Source organism: Hibiscus syriacus, unplaced genomic scaffold, assembly GCF_006381635.1.
Source record: "Hibiscus syriacus cultivar Baekdansim isolate YM2019G1 unplaced genomic scaffold, ASM638163v2 tig00012064_pilon, whole genome shotgun sequence".
In the NCBI taxonomy this organism is placed as follows: Eukaryota; Viridiplantae; Streptophyta; class Magnoliopsida; order Malvales; family Malvaceae; genus Hibiscus; species Hibiscus syriacus.
Genome location: NW_024062262.1, coordinates 23430 through 42721, shown reverse-complemented (window position 1 = coordinate 42721; position 19292 = coordinate 23430). Strand labels below are relative to the sequence as shown.

Below are 19292 nucleotides of genomic sequence, written 5' to 3'. Positions count from 1 at the left end.
TCTTAGATCGGGTCATCCTAAGTCTGAACTCGATCTGACCCTCACTCGTAATTTAAAAAATACAACTTGATTTGAATTTAATTTTTTTATAAAGAAAACTTAATCCTATTAGATTGAGTTCGGAATCTGTGATCATCCCTATTTTAACCTATCATATATTTTTTCTCTGTCATTCTTTTTGATCATATTGCCCATCTTTCCCTTCTTCCTTTTAAATAGGTATGGTTTGAGAGGAAGTTGGGACGACCGTCTCCCTATAATTTTTAATTATCATATATTTTAATTTTTTAAATATATTTTTATTAATAACTTATTTTTATTCTTTAAATTCTTATAAATTTACCTTTCTTGCAAAATAATGGCATTATCAATGTTTAGGACGAAGTTCCCCTGGAGTGGAGAGATCAGTTTCTAGAGCAACGGTCTTCCTTCTAAAGGAATGTATCGCTTCAGTTGAATCTTACAAATAATTAAATATATCCATAATATTTTAAATATTTATATTACAAATAAATTATTATTAATGGAATTTATTACACCAGACGGCTAGCTCGAATCTCGCGGATGGCAAAGTGTATTTTGTTCATCTTTTGGGTCTTAAATAAAGCGAGATATTGAGATGTTGTTCATTATTTAATAGATAGTAGTCGCTTGACGTAGAGCGAGATTCTTTCGTTTAACATTTTGTTTACTTCTTCCACCAAAGCAAAAGCGTTTCCCTTGTGACCCAACGGATCCTCTTCACCTCGGTTGGTAAAACCGGAGATATGACGTCATATGGGGTAACGTCGACGCCTAGGAGGAAACCTTCGTTGAGGGAGAGAAAGAATAACAGGAAGAGAGAGAGGAGGAGGAGAGCCACTGCTGCTAAGATTTATACTGGGCTTAGACTTCAAGGGAATTACAATCTACCTAAACATTGAGATAAGAATGAAGTTCTCAAAGCTCTTTGTACCGAAGCTGGTTGGGTTGTTGAAGAAGATGTCACCATTTATTGAAAGGTATCTGTTTTACCCTTTGCTTCCTCTCTTTTCTCTAGCTACCCATTTGTAGATCTATTCAGATTTTGTTCTAATTTACTTGGATCTGGTTTCAACTTGTTTTTAGGTTGATTTTGCTCTCCGGGACTTTTTGATCTGTTCAATTTTGATTTTGTGTTTATCTACTTGCTTGAAATGTTGGGTAAAAAATGGAAGTTATTGACTTTGAAAAAAATGAAGAAATAATATTTGTCTTATTTCTTGAATGAGTACAATGCTCTTTTTATACATAGGGAAATGACAACAAAAATTGAAACTAATTTGAGCCAATATTTGACAGCTTCTACTTTCCTATTTTTTTTTTATTTACATCTTTTACTTTCTATATTTACATAGAAAATAGATCCTAGAATATCTCACAGATTATGATTAAATCAAGGCTTTCAATGACCAAATTTCCAACACTCCCCCTCAAGCTGGTTTAAAGATATCTTCCATAGCCAGCTTCCTAGTCAGCTTACCAAATTGCTTCTTGTGTAGTCCCTTCGTTAGTACATCAGCTAATTGTTCATAAGTTGGAAGATATGTCATGCATATTATTCCCGCATTGACTTTCTCCTTGATAAAATGTTTATCCACTTCTATATGTTTCGTGCGATCATGAAGAACTAGATTATGAGCGATAGCAATAGCAGCTTTGTTGTCACAATAGACCTTTATTGGAGTCGAGTAAGAAAACTTCAATTCTTCAAGAATCCTTTTTATCCACATCGCCTCGCAGATTCCATGGGCAACGGCTCTGAATTCTGCTTCAGCACTACTTCTAGCTACCACATTTTGTTTTTTACTCCGCCATGTAACTAGGTTTCCTCCAACAAAGGAACAATATCCAGACGTTGATCTTCTGTCTGTAACACTTCCTGCCCAATCTGCGTCTGTGTAGATTTCAACTTGAAGATGTCCATGTTTCTTGAACAATATGCCTCTTCCTGGAGTTCCTTTCAAATATCTTAAGATCGTATAGATAGCCTCAAAATGCTCCACCCTTGGTGAGTGCATGAATTGACTTACCATGCTAACTGCAAAAGCAATATCAGGTAGTGTATGAGACAAGTAAATCAATTTCCCTACAAGTCTCTGACATTGTTCTCTGTCCTTTACTTCTTCAACCTTAGAAGCTTGTAACTTCAAGTTTGGCTCAACCGAAGTTTCAACCATCTTACAACCAAGTAGACATGTTTCTCCAAGGAGATCAAGAACATATTTTCTATGATTGACAAATATGCCTCCCTTAGATCTTGCAAATTCCATTCCAAGGAAATACTTAAGAGCTCCCAGGTCCTTAATTTGGAACTCCTTTGCTAGTCTTTTCTTCAGAATAGCTAATTATGTTTCATCATCACCAGTGAGAATAATATCATCAACATAAACAATCAAAATTGCAACTCTACCATCTTTTGAATGTTTATAAAATATTGTGTGATTAGCTTGACTCTGCAAGAAGCCATAACTGATAACTGTTTTTCCAAAGCAGTCAAACCAAGCTCTTGGTGACTGTTTGAGTCCATATAGTGACTTATGTAATCTGTATACATTGTTACTGCCAAGTTTCTTCTCAAATCCTGGCGATAGGCTCATATACACCTCCTCTTCCAGATCACCATTGAGAAATGCATTTTTAACGTCAAGTTGATGTAGAGGCCAATCAGAGTTCACTTCAAGAGATAACAACACTCTAATAGAATTTATTTTAGCAACAGGAGAAAAAGTCTCTTGGTAGTCAATCCCATATGTCAGAGTAAAGCCTTTAGCCACCAATCTCGCCTATTATCTCTCAACGCTTCCATCAGCTTTACTTTTTATTGTAAACACCCATTTACACCCGACTATTTTCTTTTCTTTAGGTAGATCGACAATCTCCCATGTACCACTTCTCCTTAGAGCATTCATCTCCTCCATGACTGCTAATTTCCAATTCGGATCATCCAATGCTTCTTGTATATTCCTTAGAACAAACAAATGTGAAATCCTAGATGTGAAAGCTTTATGGATTTTTGATAGTCTGTGATAGGAAAAATATTTTTGCAATGGGATGTTTAGTGCAATTTCGGACACCTTTCCTAAGTGCTATAGGGACATCAAGATCAGGAATACTAGGTGAATTGTTGGACAAAGTGGAGGAAATCAAAGGTGTAGTAGGGATAGGATTACCTGAAGTTTCGACACCAGAACTTAGATCTTCAGATTGGTTTCGTACAGGGTTGATATTTGAGTCTTTATTTATCAGATGAAATCTCTTCCTAGTATAAAATTGAAGCTCAGAATTCAAATCACGTTGATTAGTTTGTAGTACTTCTCCCCCTAAACGAGAATCTCCTTCACTAGGCACCAACAAACCTGGTACTCCTAGGCAATCATTATTAGAAACTGTTGAGTTAATCGATCGATGGAATCGGCCAAGAGGGGGTGAATTGGCAATAAAAATTTTAGTGGAAGCTTTTGCAGAAAATTGAAAGTAATTGCACAGCGATTTACAATGGTTCGACTTTATCAATCAAAGTCTACGTCCACTACCTTAGCTATCTACACTAAGGATTTTCGAACAAATTCACTATTTGTTCTTTCTTTTGAGGCCAAAGAGATAACCTTACAACTCCCTCAAGAATATACCCCAATTCTTGAGAACACTCTTTTCTCAAAGAGAAGATTACAAATTTGCAAACTTACAAGAAAAAACCTCACAAGGCAAATATGTTTGCACAATTCTAGAACAAAGAAAGAACACTCAAGAATAAATACAATTGAGCACAATAAGTGTTCTTGAAAGCAAAATGAATATTGAATGAAAAATAGGCTTGAAATGCTCAAACTTGAGGTTTGATGCTTTCTCTTTGATTCTCTCTTGATTCTAGTTGCTTGTTGTTTCTTGTTCTTGATCAATGGCTTCTAAGCTTGTTTAAATACACCTTGAATCACTTCTGAACATTGGGGATCATTAATGAAGTTATTGGAGCCGTTTAAGTGTGAAAACAATTAATATTTCTCTTGGAGCATGGGGGGAATCGGTACCCCCTCATGGGGAATCGGTTCCCTAAGTGTAAAATTCAAATATTCGACCGTTGAACAATGGGGGGAATCGATACCCCGTGGGGGGAATTGGTTCCTTCCGAGCACACTGTTATTTCTTGGAGCAAAACCATTCAGGGAGGATTCGGTACCCCCTTGAGGGGGAATCGGTTCCCTGTGGACAAACTGTAATTTTTGGCTTTGAAACGGTTCGAAATACTTTGTAAAATTGTTTTGAAATTATTTTAAGATTAAAACTTAATTTTACACTTTAGTAAGGATTTAAAATGAACTTTGAAATACTTTGAGTAATATTTTGATATTCGATTTAATATATCGAATATGCTTAGAAAAATCATTTTCAAAATTAAAATTATTTTAATTTAATTTGTTATATCAAAACATCAAAATGTTTTCAACAATCTCCCCCTTTTTGATATAACAAAACATTTTAAGATTTTCTAATTTCAAAATGAATTTTGATTTTGAAAAATTCTACTCCCCCTTACTTTAACACTTTCTCCCCTTTAAAACACTTTTAACATTTCTCCCCCTTTTTGTTAAATCAAAAAGACTTGTAAAAGATATTAAACAAATTTTGAAATCATTCAGCCAACTGATTATATATAGATAAATAGCTTAAGCTGCTAAGATCACAATCAAGAGAAACGTTAGCCATTAGTTTCATAATCAATATTCATAAACATGTAATGGATAATTGGTCATATATGTCTAAAGATGCAAAATAAACACGAAATCCAAATCAAATGTATAAAACATAAGTTCGAACAACCAAAAATAAACAATCCAAAAGCATTCAAAATGTTTTAACAATTTTAAGTTTTAAATTCAAACCAAACACAACTAAAACAAAGCAAGATCTATTCATTCATAGAAGGATCGGGAGGAGGAGGAGGATATCGAGCTCTCATCTCAAGAGAGAGTCCATCCAAACGATCGTTCATCTCCCATTGTTGAGCTCCCAAGGAAGTGAGTTGAGACTCAATGAAAGAAAAGCGTGATTCCATGGATGCAGAATGTAAGTTAAATGTCTCCATAAAAGATTGAAAATAGGGTGGCATTTGATCCGCTTGTTGTGCTTGCTCCACGGGCTGATCTGGTTCGTCTTCATCGTCAGAATAGTCATCAACTGCTGGTGGTGATTGTGAAGAACTAGCTCCCGGAGTAAGTTCAGCAGATCGAACCCATACACCTGTTTCTTTATCCTTGGTCCATCCCGATCTCGTTAAGGAAAGAAGATTGATTTGTTTTTTAAGAGGAAATGAGGCATCTAGACCAACTCTAAGCTCGGCTTTAGAAAAAAGATTACTCATAATGCAACCATAAACTAGAGAAGAACAAAGTTTCTTTTTGGAACTAAGTTTACGGTTTCAACAATTTCAGCAAAAATAATCTCAGGAAGATTTATTTTAATATTGTTTTCAAAACAATGTAACCACTAAAGATCTAAAGCTCTAAGAGTAGAGTAACGACCTCCGGATGGTCGAAACCACCAAGTGATCATTAGATGAAGAAAACGCTCATGAAGATCTAAGACACATGCACTATCCCTTCTTTTATATCGAGAACCTAATAATTGTTTTTCATTAGATAAACCATCATTATCTAATCCTAATGCATTGGCTATGTAAGCCGGGTCAAGATAGAAGTATTGTCCTAGAAGGTAGGAACGAACTCCTATGGTTTCGGATTGATTTTGATTTTTAATACAAACAGCATTAGAATAAATGATACGAACAAGCTGATGGTAAACCTTAGGTTCAAGATCACAGAGTTTATCAAATTTCCATTCTCGTAAGATAGGGAGATATTTAAAATTGATATCAATCATTGCTTGAAGAGATGGGATACGTTCTTCTCTAATTTTATACGAGTCAAAATACTAATAATACCAAAAGCGATGATTTCTAGGACCTTGATTGAAGCACGAGTTTTGGATAGTTAAATTAGGATCAATGGGATTAGGAATAGGATTTGGTGGGATAGGAGGAGGGTTTGATTGACGGTTTGAATGACTAGACCTAGCTCGTTTTGACATGGTTTAAGAAATCCGAATAGAATAGATAACCTGCAATTTAGAAAAACACATGTATGCAATTCAATCAATCCCAAAACCCAATTGAGTCCTCAATATTTCAAGGTTCTCTAAAACAAATCTAATGGGCAAAGTTTTGAAAAAAATATTGAAAATAATGTTTGAAAAACTATAGTATGTATAGTTAACATGTAAATAACACAATTAAATCAAAACACAACAATTAAAAATAATTTTTTTAAATATTTCGAAAATTCAAAAATTATTTGAAAAGTTGTGAGATTTTGATGAAATTGATTGTAAAATATAGTTTCTAAACACTAAACAATCAATGCCCAATCATTATTTCAATCTAGAACTAAGTAAATCTAGTCCTATGTTCAAAAATTAACAAAATAGAAGTTTTAGAAAAATACCTTGAAGATTTTCGGATTTTGTGAGAATGTGATGATTTTTGCACTAGTTTGATGATTCTAACAGGTTTAGGAATTGAAAGATGAAGAGATTCTGAATAAAAATCGATGTTTAAAGCAAAGTGGAGATTTTGAGTGATGGAAAGAGTGAGAGGCGGCAAAGAAGAGAAAGAGAGATAAAAGAGGAAAAAGGGATTATGGACGAGTATATCCAGAATCCTTGGGGGGTATCGATTCCCTCTGCCATATAATTCAAAAATCTGTATTTTAAACCTTTACAAATGCTAAATTAATTTGCTCTAGTGGTATTGGCATCTCATATATAGAAAAATTAATTATGTTCAATCAAACAATTTATCCTTAAACTACATTTGAACATAAAATTAATTTTAACTAAGAATCATAAACTCCCCCTAACTAATAGCAAAGAATGCAATCAAAAATTATTATTATTATAAGCATTTTCCATTTATTCTAAAAGTGCTACAATTTATTTAAACACTAAGTGAAGATAGGTCAGTTAAACCTAATTCTCTTCTAAGTGTCCAAAATCTTTCTTTGTCTAAAGGTTTTGTAAAGATATCCGCTAATTGGTGCAAAGTATCAACAAATTCTAGAACTACATCTTCCTTAGTGACATGGTCTCTAATGAAGTGATGTTTAATTTCAATGTGCTTAGTTCTAAAGTGTTGGATGAGATTTTTAGTGAGACAAATAGCACTAGTATTATCACACTTGATAGGAATAGTACCTACTTCAATTCCATAATCAAAAAGTTGTTGTTTCATCCATAAAACTTGTGCACAACAACTACCGGCTGAAATGTATTCTGCTTGAGTGGTAGATAATGCAACACAATTTTTTTCTTTGAAAACCAAGAAATCAACATATTTCCAAGGAATTGGCAAGTACCGGAAGTGCTTTTCCTATCTAATTTGCATCCTCCATAATCCGCATCAGAAAAGGCATGCAAGCTAAAGCTAGAGTCTCTAGGATACCAAAGTCCTAAACTAGAAGTGTCCTTATGGTATCTAAAGATTCTCTTAACAGCTAGTAAATGTGATTCCTTAGGGCATGATTGAAATCTAGCACATAAGCAAACACTAAACATAATGTCCGGTCTACTTGCAGTTAGATAAAGTAAAGATCCAATCATTGACTTATATAATTTAACATCTACACATTTACTTCCTTCATCTAAGTCAAGCTTTGTTGAAGAGCTCATTGGAGTGTCATGAGGCTTGCCATTTTCCAGTCCAAATTTCTTGAGCATATCTTTGACGTACTTAACTTGATTGATGAAGATGACATCTTTTCTTTGCTTGATTTGGAGGCCCAAGAAAAATGAGAGCTCCCCATCATGCTCATTTCGAATTCGCTTTGCATTAGCTTAGAAAATTCTTGGTAAAGAACATCATTAGTAGAACCAAATATTATATCATCAACATAAATTTGAACTTCTAATAAATATTTACCTTTATTCTTTAAAAACAATGTAGTGTCAACCTTCCCTTTTGAAAAACCTTTTTCAATTAAAAAGTTTGGCAATCTTTCATACCAAGCTCTAGGAGCTTGTTTTAAACCATAAAGTGCTTTTGTCAATTTAAGAACATGATCCGGAAATTTTGAATCTTCAAAACCTGGAGGTTGTTCTACATACACTTCTTCTTTTATAAAACAATTTAAAATGCACTTTTAACATTCATTTGATATAATTTAAATTCATGAAAACATGCAAATGCTAATAACATTCTAATTGTATTTTTGTTTTTCAATTTTGAAATATCATTTTTGTATTTTGAAAATAGAGTCTTATAATCCGAAGCCAACCCATTATAATCCTCTAATAACTCATCATAAGATAATTCATCCAAATCGAATGAGTTAGAGGTTACCTTAGAATCTTCCCCGATAGTCATCAAGCACAAGTTTGCAACTTCTTGTTCCTCTTCATCGGAACCTTTTTCATCGCTCCATGTAGCTACATGAGCCTTGTGCTTCTTTTTTGATTGACCCTTTTTCTTCAATTGTGGGCAATCATATTTGACATGTCCCGACTTGTTGCATTCATAGCAAATGATCGGGTCTTTCTCCTTCGATTCAGTTTTAAAGCCTTCATGACGTTTGAATTTTCTTCCTCGGTTGGGCATCATCAACTTTCTTAATCGTTTGGCAAATAATGCCATTTCCTCGTCATCATCATCGTCATTCGAATCACTCTCATCTTTTGTGGATTTGAGAGCAACTCTAATGTTTTTCTTCTTCTCTTTCTCCTTTGGTGTCTCGTCAATATTATCGAGGTCCACTTCATCTTCAAGCATCATTTCATGAGTGAGAAGGGAATCGATTAGTTCTTCAAGAGTTAAGGACGTTAGGTCCTTAGACTCGATGATTGTCGTCTTCTTTTATTGCCACGATTTTGGAAGGGAGTAGACTAACTTCCTCACAAGCTTTTCATTTGAAATGATCTCTCCATATGATTTAAGACCATTGACAATCGTTGAAAATCTATCCGTCATAGCTTTGATATCTTCATTTGGTTTCATCCTGAAATTTTCATAGCTATGCGTTAGAATACTAATTTTAGATTTCTTTACCTCATCGGTATCTTCATGAGTGACTTGAAGTTTGTCCCATATTTATTTGGCGGTTGTACAGGATGAAACTCTTCTGTATTCATCTGGTCCAAGAGCACAAAATATAATATGGATGGCTTTGGAGTTGAGCTGGAACATTATTATCTCTCCTTCACTCAACAATCTTGGATGAGTGAGAGGCTTGATGTATCTTCTTCTACGGCATTCCATGCTTCCATGTCATTTTCTTGAATGAAGTACATCATCCTATTTTTTCCAATAGGCATAGTTAGCTCAATTGAAGAAATGAGGCTTGTTGACGGGCATTGAATCGAGACCGGAGTCGTAATTTGAAGTGGAGGCCATTGATGATTTGATAATCCATGTAACTCTTCTCGAATCAACTCAAGAGGTGATTAAACCTTCAAATGAGTAAGGCTCTGATACCAATTGTTGAGTTAATCGATCGATGGAATCGGCCAAGAGGGGGTGAATTGGCAATAAAAATTTTGGTGGAAGCTTTTGCAGAAAATTGAAAGTAATTGCACAGCGATTTACAGTGATTCGACTTTATCAATCAAAGTCTACGTCCACTACCTTAGCTATCCACACTAAGGATTTTCCAACAAATTCATTAGTTTTTTCTTTCTTTTGAGGCCAAAGAGATAACCTTACAACTCCCTCAAGAATATACCCCAATTCTTGAGAACACTCTTTTTTCAAAGAGAAGATTACACAAATTTGCAAAATTACAAATTTGCAAAATTACAAATTTGCAAACTTACAAGAAAAAACCTCACAAGGCAAATATGTTTGCACAATTCTAGAACAAAGAAAGAACACTCAAGAATAAATACAATTGAGCACAATAAGTGTTCTTGAAAGCAAAATGAATATTGAATGAAAAATAGGCTTGAAATGCTCAAACTTGAGGTTTGATGCTTTCTCTTTGATTCTCTCTTGATTCTAGTTGCTTGTTGTTTCTTGTTCTTGATCAATGGCTTCTAAGCTTGTTTAAATACATCTTGAATCACTTCTGAATGTTGGGGATCATTAATGAAGTTATTGGAGCCGTTTAAGTGTGAAAACAATTAATATTTCTGCTTGGAGCGTGGGGGGAATCGGTACCCCCTCATGGGGAATCGATTCCCTAAGTGTAAAATTCAAATATTCGACCGTTGGACAGTGAGGGGAATCGATACCCCCTGGGGGAAATCGGTTCCCTCCGAGCACACTGTTATTTCTTGGAGCAAAACCATTCAGGGGGAATCGGTACCCCCTTGAGGGGGAATCGGTTCCCTCTGGACAAACTGTAATTTTTGGCTTTGAAACGGTTCGAAATACTTTGTAAAATTGTTTAGAAATTATTTTAAGATTAAAACTTAATTTTACACTTTAGTAAGGATTTAAAATGAACTTTGAAATACTTTGAGTAATATTTTGATATTCGATTTAATATATCGAATATGCTTAGAAAAATCATTTTCAAAATTAAAATTCTTTTAATTTAATTTGTTATATCGAAACATCAAAATGTTTTCAACAGAAACACTTGAATTTGGATTTTCAAAGTGACCACTCTCAGAAATGCATGGTTTTTGTGTAGGATAATGACATTGGGTAGTGGAATAGAAATGTCCCAAAAATTGTCTTCTACATCACTTGTCTCCCCCTGAAGAGAATTTTTTGTGAAATAAGGTTTTGTTTCCAAAAACGACACATCCATACTCACATGAATTTTTTTTGTTTGAGGATCAAAACACTTATAACCCTTTTTATTTGAAGAGTACCCCCAAAAAATGCATTTAATAGCATGTGGGTCAAGTTTTGAATGAAATTGTGTTTTGTATGTTAACACCTTGTTATAGGAAAATCATAAAACAACCTTGTTCTAGGAAAAAATGATTTTAGACAATCGAGTTGTGTTTTGTATGTTAACACCTTAGTAGGCATCCTATTTATCAAGTAAGCGGCTGTTAAAACTGCTTCACCCCATAAGTATTTGGGAACATGCATGTAAAACATTATGGCACGTGCTACTTCAAGTAAATGTTTATTTTTTCGTTCTGCAATGCCATTTTGTTGAGGGGTATCCCGACATGTAGAGTGATGAAAAATCCCTTTCTCTTTCAAAAAATCACATAAGTGCTCATTAAAATATTTTGTTCCATTGTCAGAATGTAAAATACTAATCTTGGTTTGAAATTGGTTTTAAATCAGAGTGTAAAATTTTTTGAATAAATCTTTCACTTCAGACTTCTTATTCATTAGATAAATCCAACATAACCGTGTGTGGTCATCAATAAAAGTAACAAACCACCTTTTACCAGAAATAGTAGTAACTTTAGAAGGGCCCCAAACATCATTATAAATCAGATAAAAAGGTTTGGAGGCCTGATAATCTTTTGGTAAATAAGAGGAACGATGATTTTTTGAAAAAACGCAATTTTCACAATGAAAAAAAGAACAATCAATCCCTTTAAATAATTCTGGAAATAAGTATTTCAAATAAAAAAACTAGGATGTCATAGTCTATAGTGCCACAACATTATTTTTCTCGAACAGAAATTGAACTAGTACCACTAAAGCTCTGAACTGTTTTATTACTGATAGATATTTCATCAAAGTAATAAAGACCTTCAATCATCCTAGCACGTCCAATCATCATCCCTGAGTTCCGATCCTGAAATTCACAATGTGATTCAAAGAAGGTAATGCAACAATTAGAATCTCTAGATAGTTTACTGACAGACAAAAGATTGTAGACTAATTTAGGGACATGAAGAACATTATTGAGATTAATTTTCTCTCTCAGTTTAATGAGTCCTTTTCCTGCAATAGGTGAAAAACTACCATCGACAATTCTAATTTTTTCATTTCCAGGGCAAGGTGAATAGGTATTAAATAAATGAGAAAAACTAGTCATGTGATCTGAGGCTCCGAAATCTATTATCCACGGAGAGGAATTTGGACAAGAAAGGGCTTTAGGATTACTACCTGTTTGTGCTAAAGAAACACTAGGAATACCGGATGAGAAATTGGATTTTATCAGCTTCAAGAGTTGATCAATCTGCTCTTTGTTGAAGGGACCTAAGTCAGCTTCACTTGTAGTAGGAATTCCACGATTCTTCTCTCCTTGCTTGTTGATTTTCCAGTTAGCAGGTTTGCCATGAATTTTCCAACATGTCTCACGTGTATGGCGGGGTTTGTTGCAAAAATTGCACCAGACCCGTGGTTTATCATCAGACCTGCGCTGGTAGTTTGCTGCCTTGTAGGCTGCAACATCACTCAATAAAGCATAATTTTCAATTAACTCACCAGTACTCCTCTTTTTGAGCATGACATTCCTTCGGTTTTCTTCTCTTCTAACTTCAGAAAATACTTCGCCAATGGATGGAAGAGGAGGTCTGCCAATAATCCTTCCTTGTACTTCATCAAACTCAACATTGAGGCCGGCAAGAAACTTGTAAATACGGCTATCTTCTACAGTTTTCTTATGGTGATTACAGTCGTCAGTACTTTTCCATTCGTATGTGTTAAATATATCAAGATCCTGCCAAAGCCTTTTCAACGAATGGAAATATGTGGTGACAGAATTATCTCCTTGACGAATCTCCTCCAATTTTAAAGTCAACTCAAAAACCTGAGATTGGTTGCCCAGGTCAGAATACATCTGACTAACATTATCCCATAATTCTTTTGCAGTAGGATAGCACATGTAATTGGAGCTTATGTCCTCTTCCATGGAATTGACCAGCCATGTCATAACCATGGAGTTTTCAACATCCCAAGTGGCGTACAGCAGATCATTAACAGCAGGAGACTTCTTGTCACCAGTGATGTAACCGATTTTCCCTTGCCCACGAATATACATTCAGACTGATTGTGACCATCGGAGGAAGTTGTCACCATTTAAGCGGACGGTGGTGATTTGGACGGAATGAGAATTGGGGTGGTGTTGCGGAGTGGCCGCAACAGGGGTTGAGGTGATTTCCGATGCGACTTCGGACATGGCTACGGTGATTTTGGAATTGATGTGTTTTAGGGTTAAGGCACGATTATGGCTATGACACCAACTTAGAAAAGAATGAAGAAATAATACGTGTCTTATTTCTTGAATGAGTACAAGGCTCTTTTTATACAGAGGGAAATTACAACAAAAAAAGGAAACTAATTAGAGCCAATATTTGACAGTTTCTACTTTCATACTTTTTCTTGATTTACATCTTTTACTTTCTATATTTACATAGAAAACAAATCTTAGAATATCTCACAGATTATGACTAAATCAAGGTTTTCAATGACCAAATTTCCAACATTGTTCTTGAACTAGCAGATGTTAATTAGATAATCATTCATTGATCTGTGATGGAACTGGAGCTTCATTATATAGTTGAAATGAAACATTGATGAATCGTTAAATATTGGGTGAAAATGGAAATCATTGTTCTTGAAACTAGCAGTTGTGAAATAACAATCATTCATTGATCTGTATTAGAACTGGAACTTCATTAAATAGCTGAAATGGAACATTGATGAACATTGAACAATATTTCGTAATTAGCTTGGTATTAATTGCTCATTCTTCTCTCTTTTTTTGGTTCATTGCTTCCTGTATAATTCTCATGGCTCTTTGTTGATAAATGTAAGTACTTTTGATCAATTTGGTTTTTAATTGCATTTGTTGCTAGGGATGTAAGCCACCTCTGGCTTCAGTTTATATACTTGGCAGTTCAGCTAAAATTACCCCATTTTCCTCCCAAAATCCAAGCCCATTGTCGTCTGCATTTCCAAGCCGATTCCTTCATGTCAAGGTAGTCCTTCCTCCTCTTCTTTGCCTAGTCCCACCAGGCTAGATGCTAATAGCCCATCCAGTCTCCTCCCGTTACTTCGATGTACCATCCCTTCATCTCTGTCACCTCTCCGAATCTCAAACAGTGCCCCGGTGACACCACCACTTTCATCTCCAACCTCAAGAAATCCTAAGCCAATTCCAAACTGGGAAGCCATTGACAAAGAGTCCATAAACTCTTTTAACTACCCTTTGTTTGCAGTCTCTGCTCCGGCTAGTCCAACTCACTGTCATTTTCATGGCCCGGCTACTATACTTGAATGTGACGAGTCTGATACATCGACAGTTGAATCCGGTCAATGGATAAACTTTCAAAACTTTGCACCTTCTACATCTCAAATGCCAACTTCTCCGAGTTTTTTCTCATGAAACCCTTTGCTCCACGAAGTTGGCGCAATGATTTGATCAAAGAGAAAGGGCATGGTTCGGACTTTTCAGTTTGAGAGTGGACAAGTGAAGCCATGGGAAGGAGAGAGGGTCCATGAAGTAGGATTGGATGATCTCGAGCTCACACTTGGAAGCAGGAAGGCCCCGATGTTAGAGCGAGGCTAACAAACTAAAGATGTCATTGTGAATGTATGCTAAAAAAAGAACTCTGTTGTCCTTCCAGATTATTGCAGTCGGATATGGAAAAACATATAGGAGAATATCTTAAATAGAAGGTTGGAAGAGTTACATTTTCATCTGCAATTGTTCCTTTTTTTTTTTTTTGTAAGTTGATTGTCACACACCCTGGTTAAATTGTTAGAGAAATTGGATTATTTTTAGAATCAAAATCAATACTTTGTAGATACTGTCGGCCTTTTTTCTGGTTGACAGAATTATTTCATCCTTCTCTTGGAATTGGGGAAAACCTCACAGAATGAAATTTATTTTACTGGTTTCTGTTGTTAAGATGAATTTATGACCTTGTTTCCAAGCTTTTTTTATATTAAAATATTGATGCTTCTCACTTGTGGATTGAAGGAAAAATGCAAATGAAAAGAGTTATTAATGCATTTACATACAGTCTGATATCAGCAGAACCAAATTTCGAGCTCAAATGTAAACATTTCATAGTTTTTCTTGAAGTAAAAAAAGAAAAGAAAAAAGGACCAGGTTTCAATATCCTCGCCACATGTTCTTAAGAACCCCTAGTAGAACTAGCTAATGAGCAACCTGCTCAGCGACTGAAGGACTCCAACAATGGGATCAAAAGGTAATTTCATTTTGAACATGGACATATATTATGGCCGATGAGCACCCTCCTTCGAGAGTTCTCGATTTTATAGTTGGCTTTTCGATGCTGAAGATATTCAGTGTGTGCGAAGCTCTAAACGATATACTTTGAGAGTAACTCGCGATCTGTCTCGTCTCATTTACAACCCTAAACCTGTCCAACCTCGGTGCCCCGTCCGAGAACAATAAAACTAACAAGAGAATTTACTTCATCCTGTGATTCCTTTCCAGTTTTCATCCACATGCATAAAGGAAAGCTGTTTCGCCATTCAGCCATTCTCATTTATTGCAGATTTTAGTTCTTGTGATTTACTATTGTACTTGCTTCTATAGATAAAGAATCTTTCTGTGCATCTCTCTTCTGGTTTGATGACGGCTTTTTCGGATCACAAAAGGGCAAACAAAATCTAACAAATACTGAGATCTTGCTGAAATTGGGACCTGAAATTCCATAATCTGATATGGTACAAGTTTGGTACAGTCACAGTCCATTGAGATGGTAATATTGGAACAGCTTAAGGGTGGTAAGCTGTTTCTCCAAATTTTATACGATTCAAACATGCAAATAGATAAGATTACAACAAATCACATTTCCAGCTCCCAAGTAGTCTCGGCAATAAATTTCGGGTCCTTAGATTTTTCAGCCAGGTCGACAGATGCTGAAATCTGGAATGCAAAATCGATCATGGTTAGAAATAATCTCAGACGAGGACTCAAAGTAATTTATGAAAAGTTGTTAGTTAGATCGCTAACTAGGAAGTCACCATTTCAAGAAAGCACCTCATAAATCACAAAAAATGGATGTTCCTCTCTAAAATACATCCAGTCTTTGCAGAGTACACTGAACCATCTGCCATCTCCTTGGTCTGAGAAAAATAGTTATTCAAGTGATTCCGTATAAAGATCGCATTGGCATTTGTAGGCCTCCCAACAAATCACTAGTTCCGCTTCCATAAAAGCAACATGACCTAGCTTCACTTTTGATATCATTGTTAATCAGTTGGAAATAATGAGAGGCACCTTCAGTTTTTAAGTACTCCAAATGACTCGATCATTGAATAGAACCCTTGCCTTAAGCAGATAGAAACGAAGCATGAATTTGAGAAAGACATGAGCAAAACAATCAAGGAATTGAAAGCCTAGGCTGCCTAGCTTTGCTTCAAGCTCTTAACGTCTGAGGCAACATTCCGGCAGTGAGTTGTTGCAGTGACCACATTCTACATCCTTCTCAAACACTAGAAAACATTCCGGGATGTAATGAAACATCAGCTAACTAATTATCTTCCTCGGAACCCCACCAGGCAGCCATGTTGTCTCTTATAGAAAATGTCACACTTCCTAGGCTTCATATTACTTCAGTTTTCATTGTTGCTCTCATCTTGAACCTATGTTGCTCTGACTCTTCATTTTTCGTAAAGTATATGTGTCCAGCACATATAGGAACATGGATATCACCATATGATCCTCTAAGATTTCACATATACACAGAAATGTTGGAAAAGAAAATTGAACATATCCGAACCAGACAGGGTATAACACTCAGACCTAAGTCCGAATAACATACAGTTCACTGTCACCAACTTCTTTGCTGAAAAAGAACCTCTCTCTATATTGTAATAAAATGGGGTAAATGCAGTATTATTCCCTACGATCAAGACTTAAATTGCAGACTTCAAGGCCATAGTGACTAAAAAGTTCAATAAAAAAGATGAAAGAAAATGATCTAAGTTAGTTTTAGTTACCTTAAAAGTCCCATTAAACACACGATTTCTCAACCACTCCAAAGCCAAATTCTTGCACCACGTCTGATAAGTCGCCTTAAAGACATTGTCGTATAATCTCCTGGAAATTGCGAAATCCCACACATTCTTTCCCAAATCATAGCAAGGCTCCAATGTTGTAACACCTCCATGCAAGTAACTATACTTGAGCTTACAGTTCCTCGTACCAAGCATGTAAGAAGCCGACACCTTGCTACCAGAATCGAACACCAGTGCCCCGTCGTATACCGTCCGTTTGTCCCCTCTCTTGCGACTGTAAGTTAGCTCAAACGGTTTCTTCGCAAGCCTAAATGTGTTCCTTAACTGAAACCCAAAATCCCACCGCAAAGAAAGAATGCGAAAAGCTCAATTGGTTAATTAAATCAATGATTTGTTCAAAAGAGTTGTTAAAGGAAGAGATCTTTTCAAGTAAAGCTCGCCTTTTTGGGGACGTAACGGTAGAAGCCGGGTTTTTTAACTGCAAAAGTCAAACCAGTCAAGCTGGGACCATTGACGATCCTGGCGTCAGTCATGGAGGCGCGTAGTTTGACATCGCCGGCGTTGGAGGCGGAAGAATCGGCTGCAGTGCTCTTGCAATTTGTGTATCTTCTTTCCAAAGACGCATTCATTTCGTCGGAAGATGCAAGGATCGGACACGACAGGACAAGGTTGGCGGAAAAGTCGAGATTTTCATCTGTTTATTTACTTTATTTATTTAATTTCACCGGGAATTTGACTACTTAACGCCTCCGTTCTTTCTTGGGCTTCCCAGTGGGCATCATCGCCAATGAAGGAATATTGAATACTCATGGGCCAAAAGTAGTATGATTTAGAGTATTATGTAATTTGTTAAATTAAAATTTTGAAAAAAGTAGTATAAATACACATCTATACTAATTCAAGTATTTGTTAAGAAAAATATTATTGAAGAATTTTTTTATTAATATTTAATTTAAATATTTTTAATAATAAAATATCAAAATACATATTACATTTTATTTAATAAAAGTAATTCACAATATTTTGTATATTTTAACGAATACAACTAATGAAGTTTTATCAACGGAGTTATCTTATAAGTTATAACCCTTCCCTTTCGTTCTCAAAAGATTATTGATTTCTTAAATGAACTGTGTATGGTTCGTCCAGTCCAGCATGTATACAATAACGGACAGGAAATGAGCTTTAATTATTAGTCTTCCATTCTCGTATGGATCCTTAAAAATTGATTGTTCTTGTTGAAATGCCTGATGCATCAACTGTGGTGAATAGTTTAGGCACAGACATACCCCCGGAGATCACAATTTCTGCAGAAAAAAAGAGTTGGATGATAATGGGATGATTTGCTTTTCGAGTTTCAAGTTTCGAGTTCGAGTTTCATACCGATCCCTTCTTGAACGGATATATTAGGCCTCAAAATATCTCTTGAACTAATGAGAAAGATATCACCAAGATACAGATGGTTTGTAGGAACATAAACACAACAGAGTTCTTCTTCACCTACACCCTTCTGAAGAACAACTGTAGAAGTGATGAAACCGAACATATATTGTCCCTTACCGGGATGCCGAATGATCGCGACTTCTTTGAAAGCATTAGAATTCTGATCTGCGAAATCGGTTTTCGAATTTTTTGTGCCACGTTCGAGTTAGTTTTGGAAACTGCAGACATTAAAGGTTCATATATGGGAAGACTGAAGACTTACCTGGTGAAATCGCAGTACTTATTTGCTTTGAGGCACTATAAATATAGCTCACGAGAGGCATCTTCTTAATGAACAATTCGCTGAGAGTAAGAACTGACGCTCCTAACCAAGACGACATGAAAATACCTACTAAAAAGGTGAATGTGATGGATGTAGCAAATCCCAGACCTGCACCATGTTTTCTCAATTCATTCAAAGCAGCAAATGTTTAATTTGAATGGAATATTGATTCCAGGTTATGTTTTAGGAAGAGCTAAAAGATGATCAAAGAAATTAAAGGAATACAATTCAGCTTACCGAAAATATTAATGCCTAGATGATCAAAGACTGGGGAGAAGAAACCATCAACGAGGTGAATTAAACCCCAAGTAACATAGAATGTAATAGCTAGTGGAAAAAGGATGACACTGCAAAGTAATATATCCCATTTCATCACAAAAACAATTCAAACAATTTCAAAACAATGGACACCAACAAAAACATATGTTTTAGTCACTGAAATGAACAGTTTAAATGCCATGAAAACAAAAAAATTGGAGGAAAGGTTGAAGATGAAAGGGAGTTACCATCCTGTCATAAACTTTTTCCAAACCCAGCTGCGGATGACTTTTAAAAAAGCCTATGCCAAAATGCAAAACAAAACCAGAACTATAGTCACAAACAAGA

At 35.5% G+C, this 19292-nt stretch overlaps 2 protein-coding genes and 1 long non-coding RNA gene across 3 annotated transcripts; 1 reads left to right on the top strand and 2 right to left on the bottom strand.

Annotated features, from left to right (window-relative positions):
- Positions 1 to 991: 991 nt before the first annotated feature.
- Positions 992 to 14850, top strand: LOC120205030. The gene is made up of 2 exons (XR_005523995.1): positions 992 to 1107; positions 13783 to 14850. It is a non-coding gene; the product is annotated as an uncharacterized LOC120205030 (long non-coding RNA).
- Positions 14851 to 15602: 752 nt separating this feature from the next.
- On the bottom strand, positions 15603 to 17616 carry LOC120205028 (outer envelope pore protein 24B, chloroplastic-like). Its single transcript, XM_039204981.1, has 3 exons — positions 17362 to 17616; positions 16904 to 17245; positions 15603 to 15827 (listed from the first exon to the last, which is right to left on the bottom strand). Exons 1-3 carry the CDS (start codon positions 17548 to 17550, stop codon positions 15747 to 15749), a joined length of 612 nt encoding a protein of 203 aa, XP_039060912.1. The 5' UTR covers positions 17551 to 17616; the 3' UTR covers positions 15603 to 15746.
- A 413-nt stretch (positions 17617 to 18029) lies between these two features.
- LOC120205029 (protein LIKE COV 3-like) lies at positions 18030 to 19260 on the bottom strand. Its single transcript, XM_039204982.1, has 5 exons — positions 19193 to 19260; positions 18924 to 19033; positions 18627 to 18794; positions 18305 to 18529; positions 18030 to 18228 (listed from the first exon to the last, which is right to left on the bottom strand). The coding sequence occupies exons 1-5, from the start codon at positions 19201 to 19203 to the stop codon at positions 18140 to 18142; spliced, it is 603 nt and encodes a 200-aa protein (XP_039060913.1). The 5' UTR covers positions 19204 to 19260; the 3' UTR covers positions 18030 to 18139.
- Between the last annotated feature and the right edge of the window lie 32 nt (positions 19261 to 19292).

Excerpts from the sequence above, each read along its gene's own strand:
- LOC120205029 (XM_039204982.1), bottom strand. Across the intron at positions 18,530-18,626 it reads AAGTACTGCGATTTCACCAG|ATCAGAATTCTAATGCTTTC; the intron begins GTAAGTCTTCAG and ends CCGATTTCGCAG. Across the intron at positions 18,229-18,304 it reads ATCCGTTCAAGAAGGGATCG|AAATTGTGATCTCCGGGGGT; the intron begins GTATGAAACTCG and ends TTTTTTCTGCAG.
- LOC120205028 (XM_039204981.1), bottom strand. The coding sequence starts at position 17,550 with ATGAATGCGTCTTTGGAAAGAAGATACACAAATTGCAAGAGCACTGCA. Across the intron at positions 17,246-17,361 it reads ACCGTTACGTCCCCAAAAAG|TTAAGGAACACATTTAGGCT; the intron begins GCGAGCTTTACT and ends TTTGGGTTTCAG. Across the intron at positions 15,828-16,903 it reads TGTTTAATGGGACTTTTAAG|ATTTCAGCATCTGTCGACCT; the intron begins GTAACTAAAACT and ends TTTGCATTCCAG.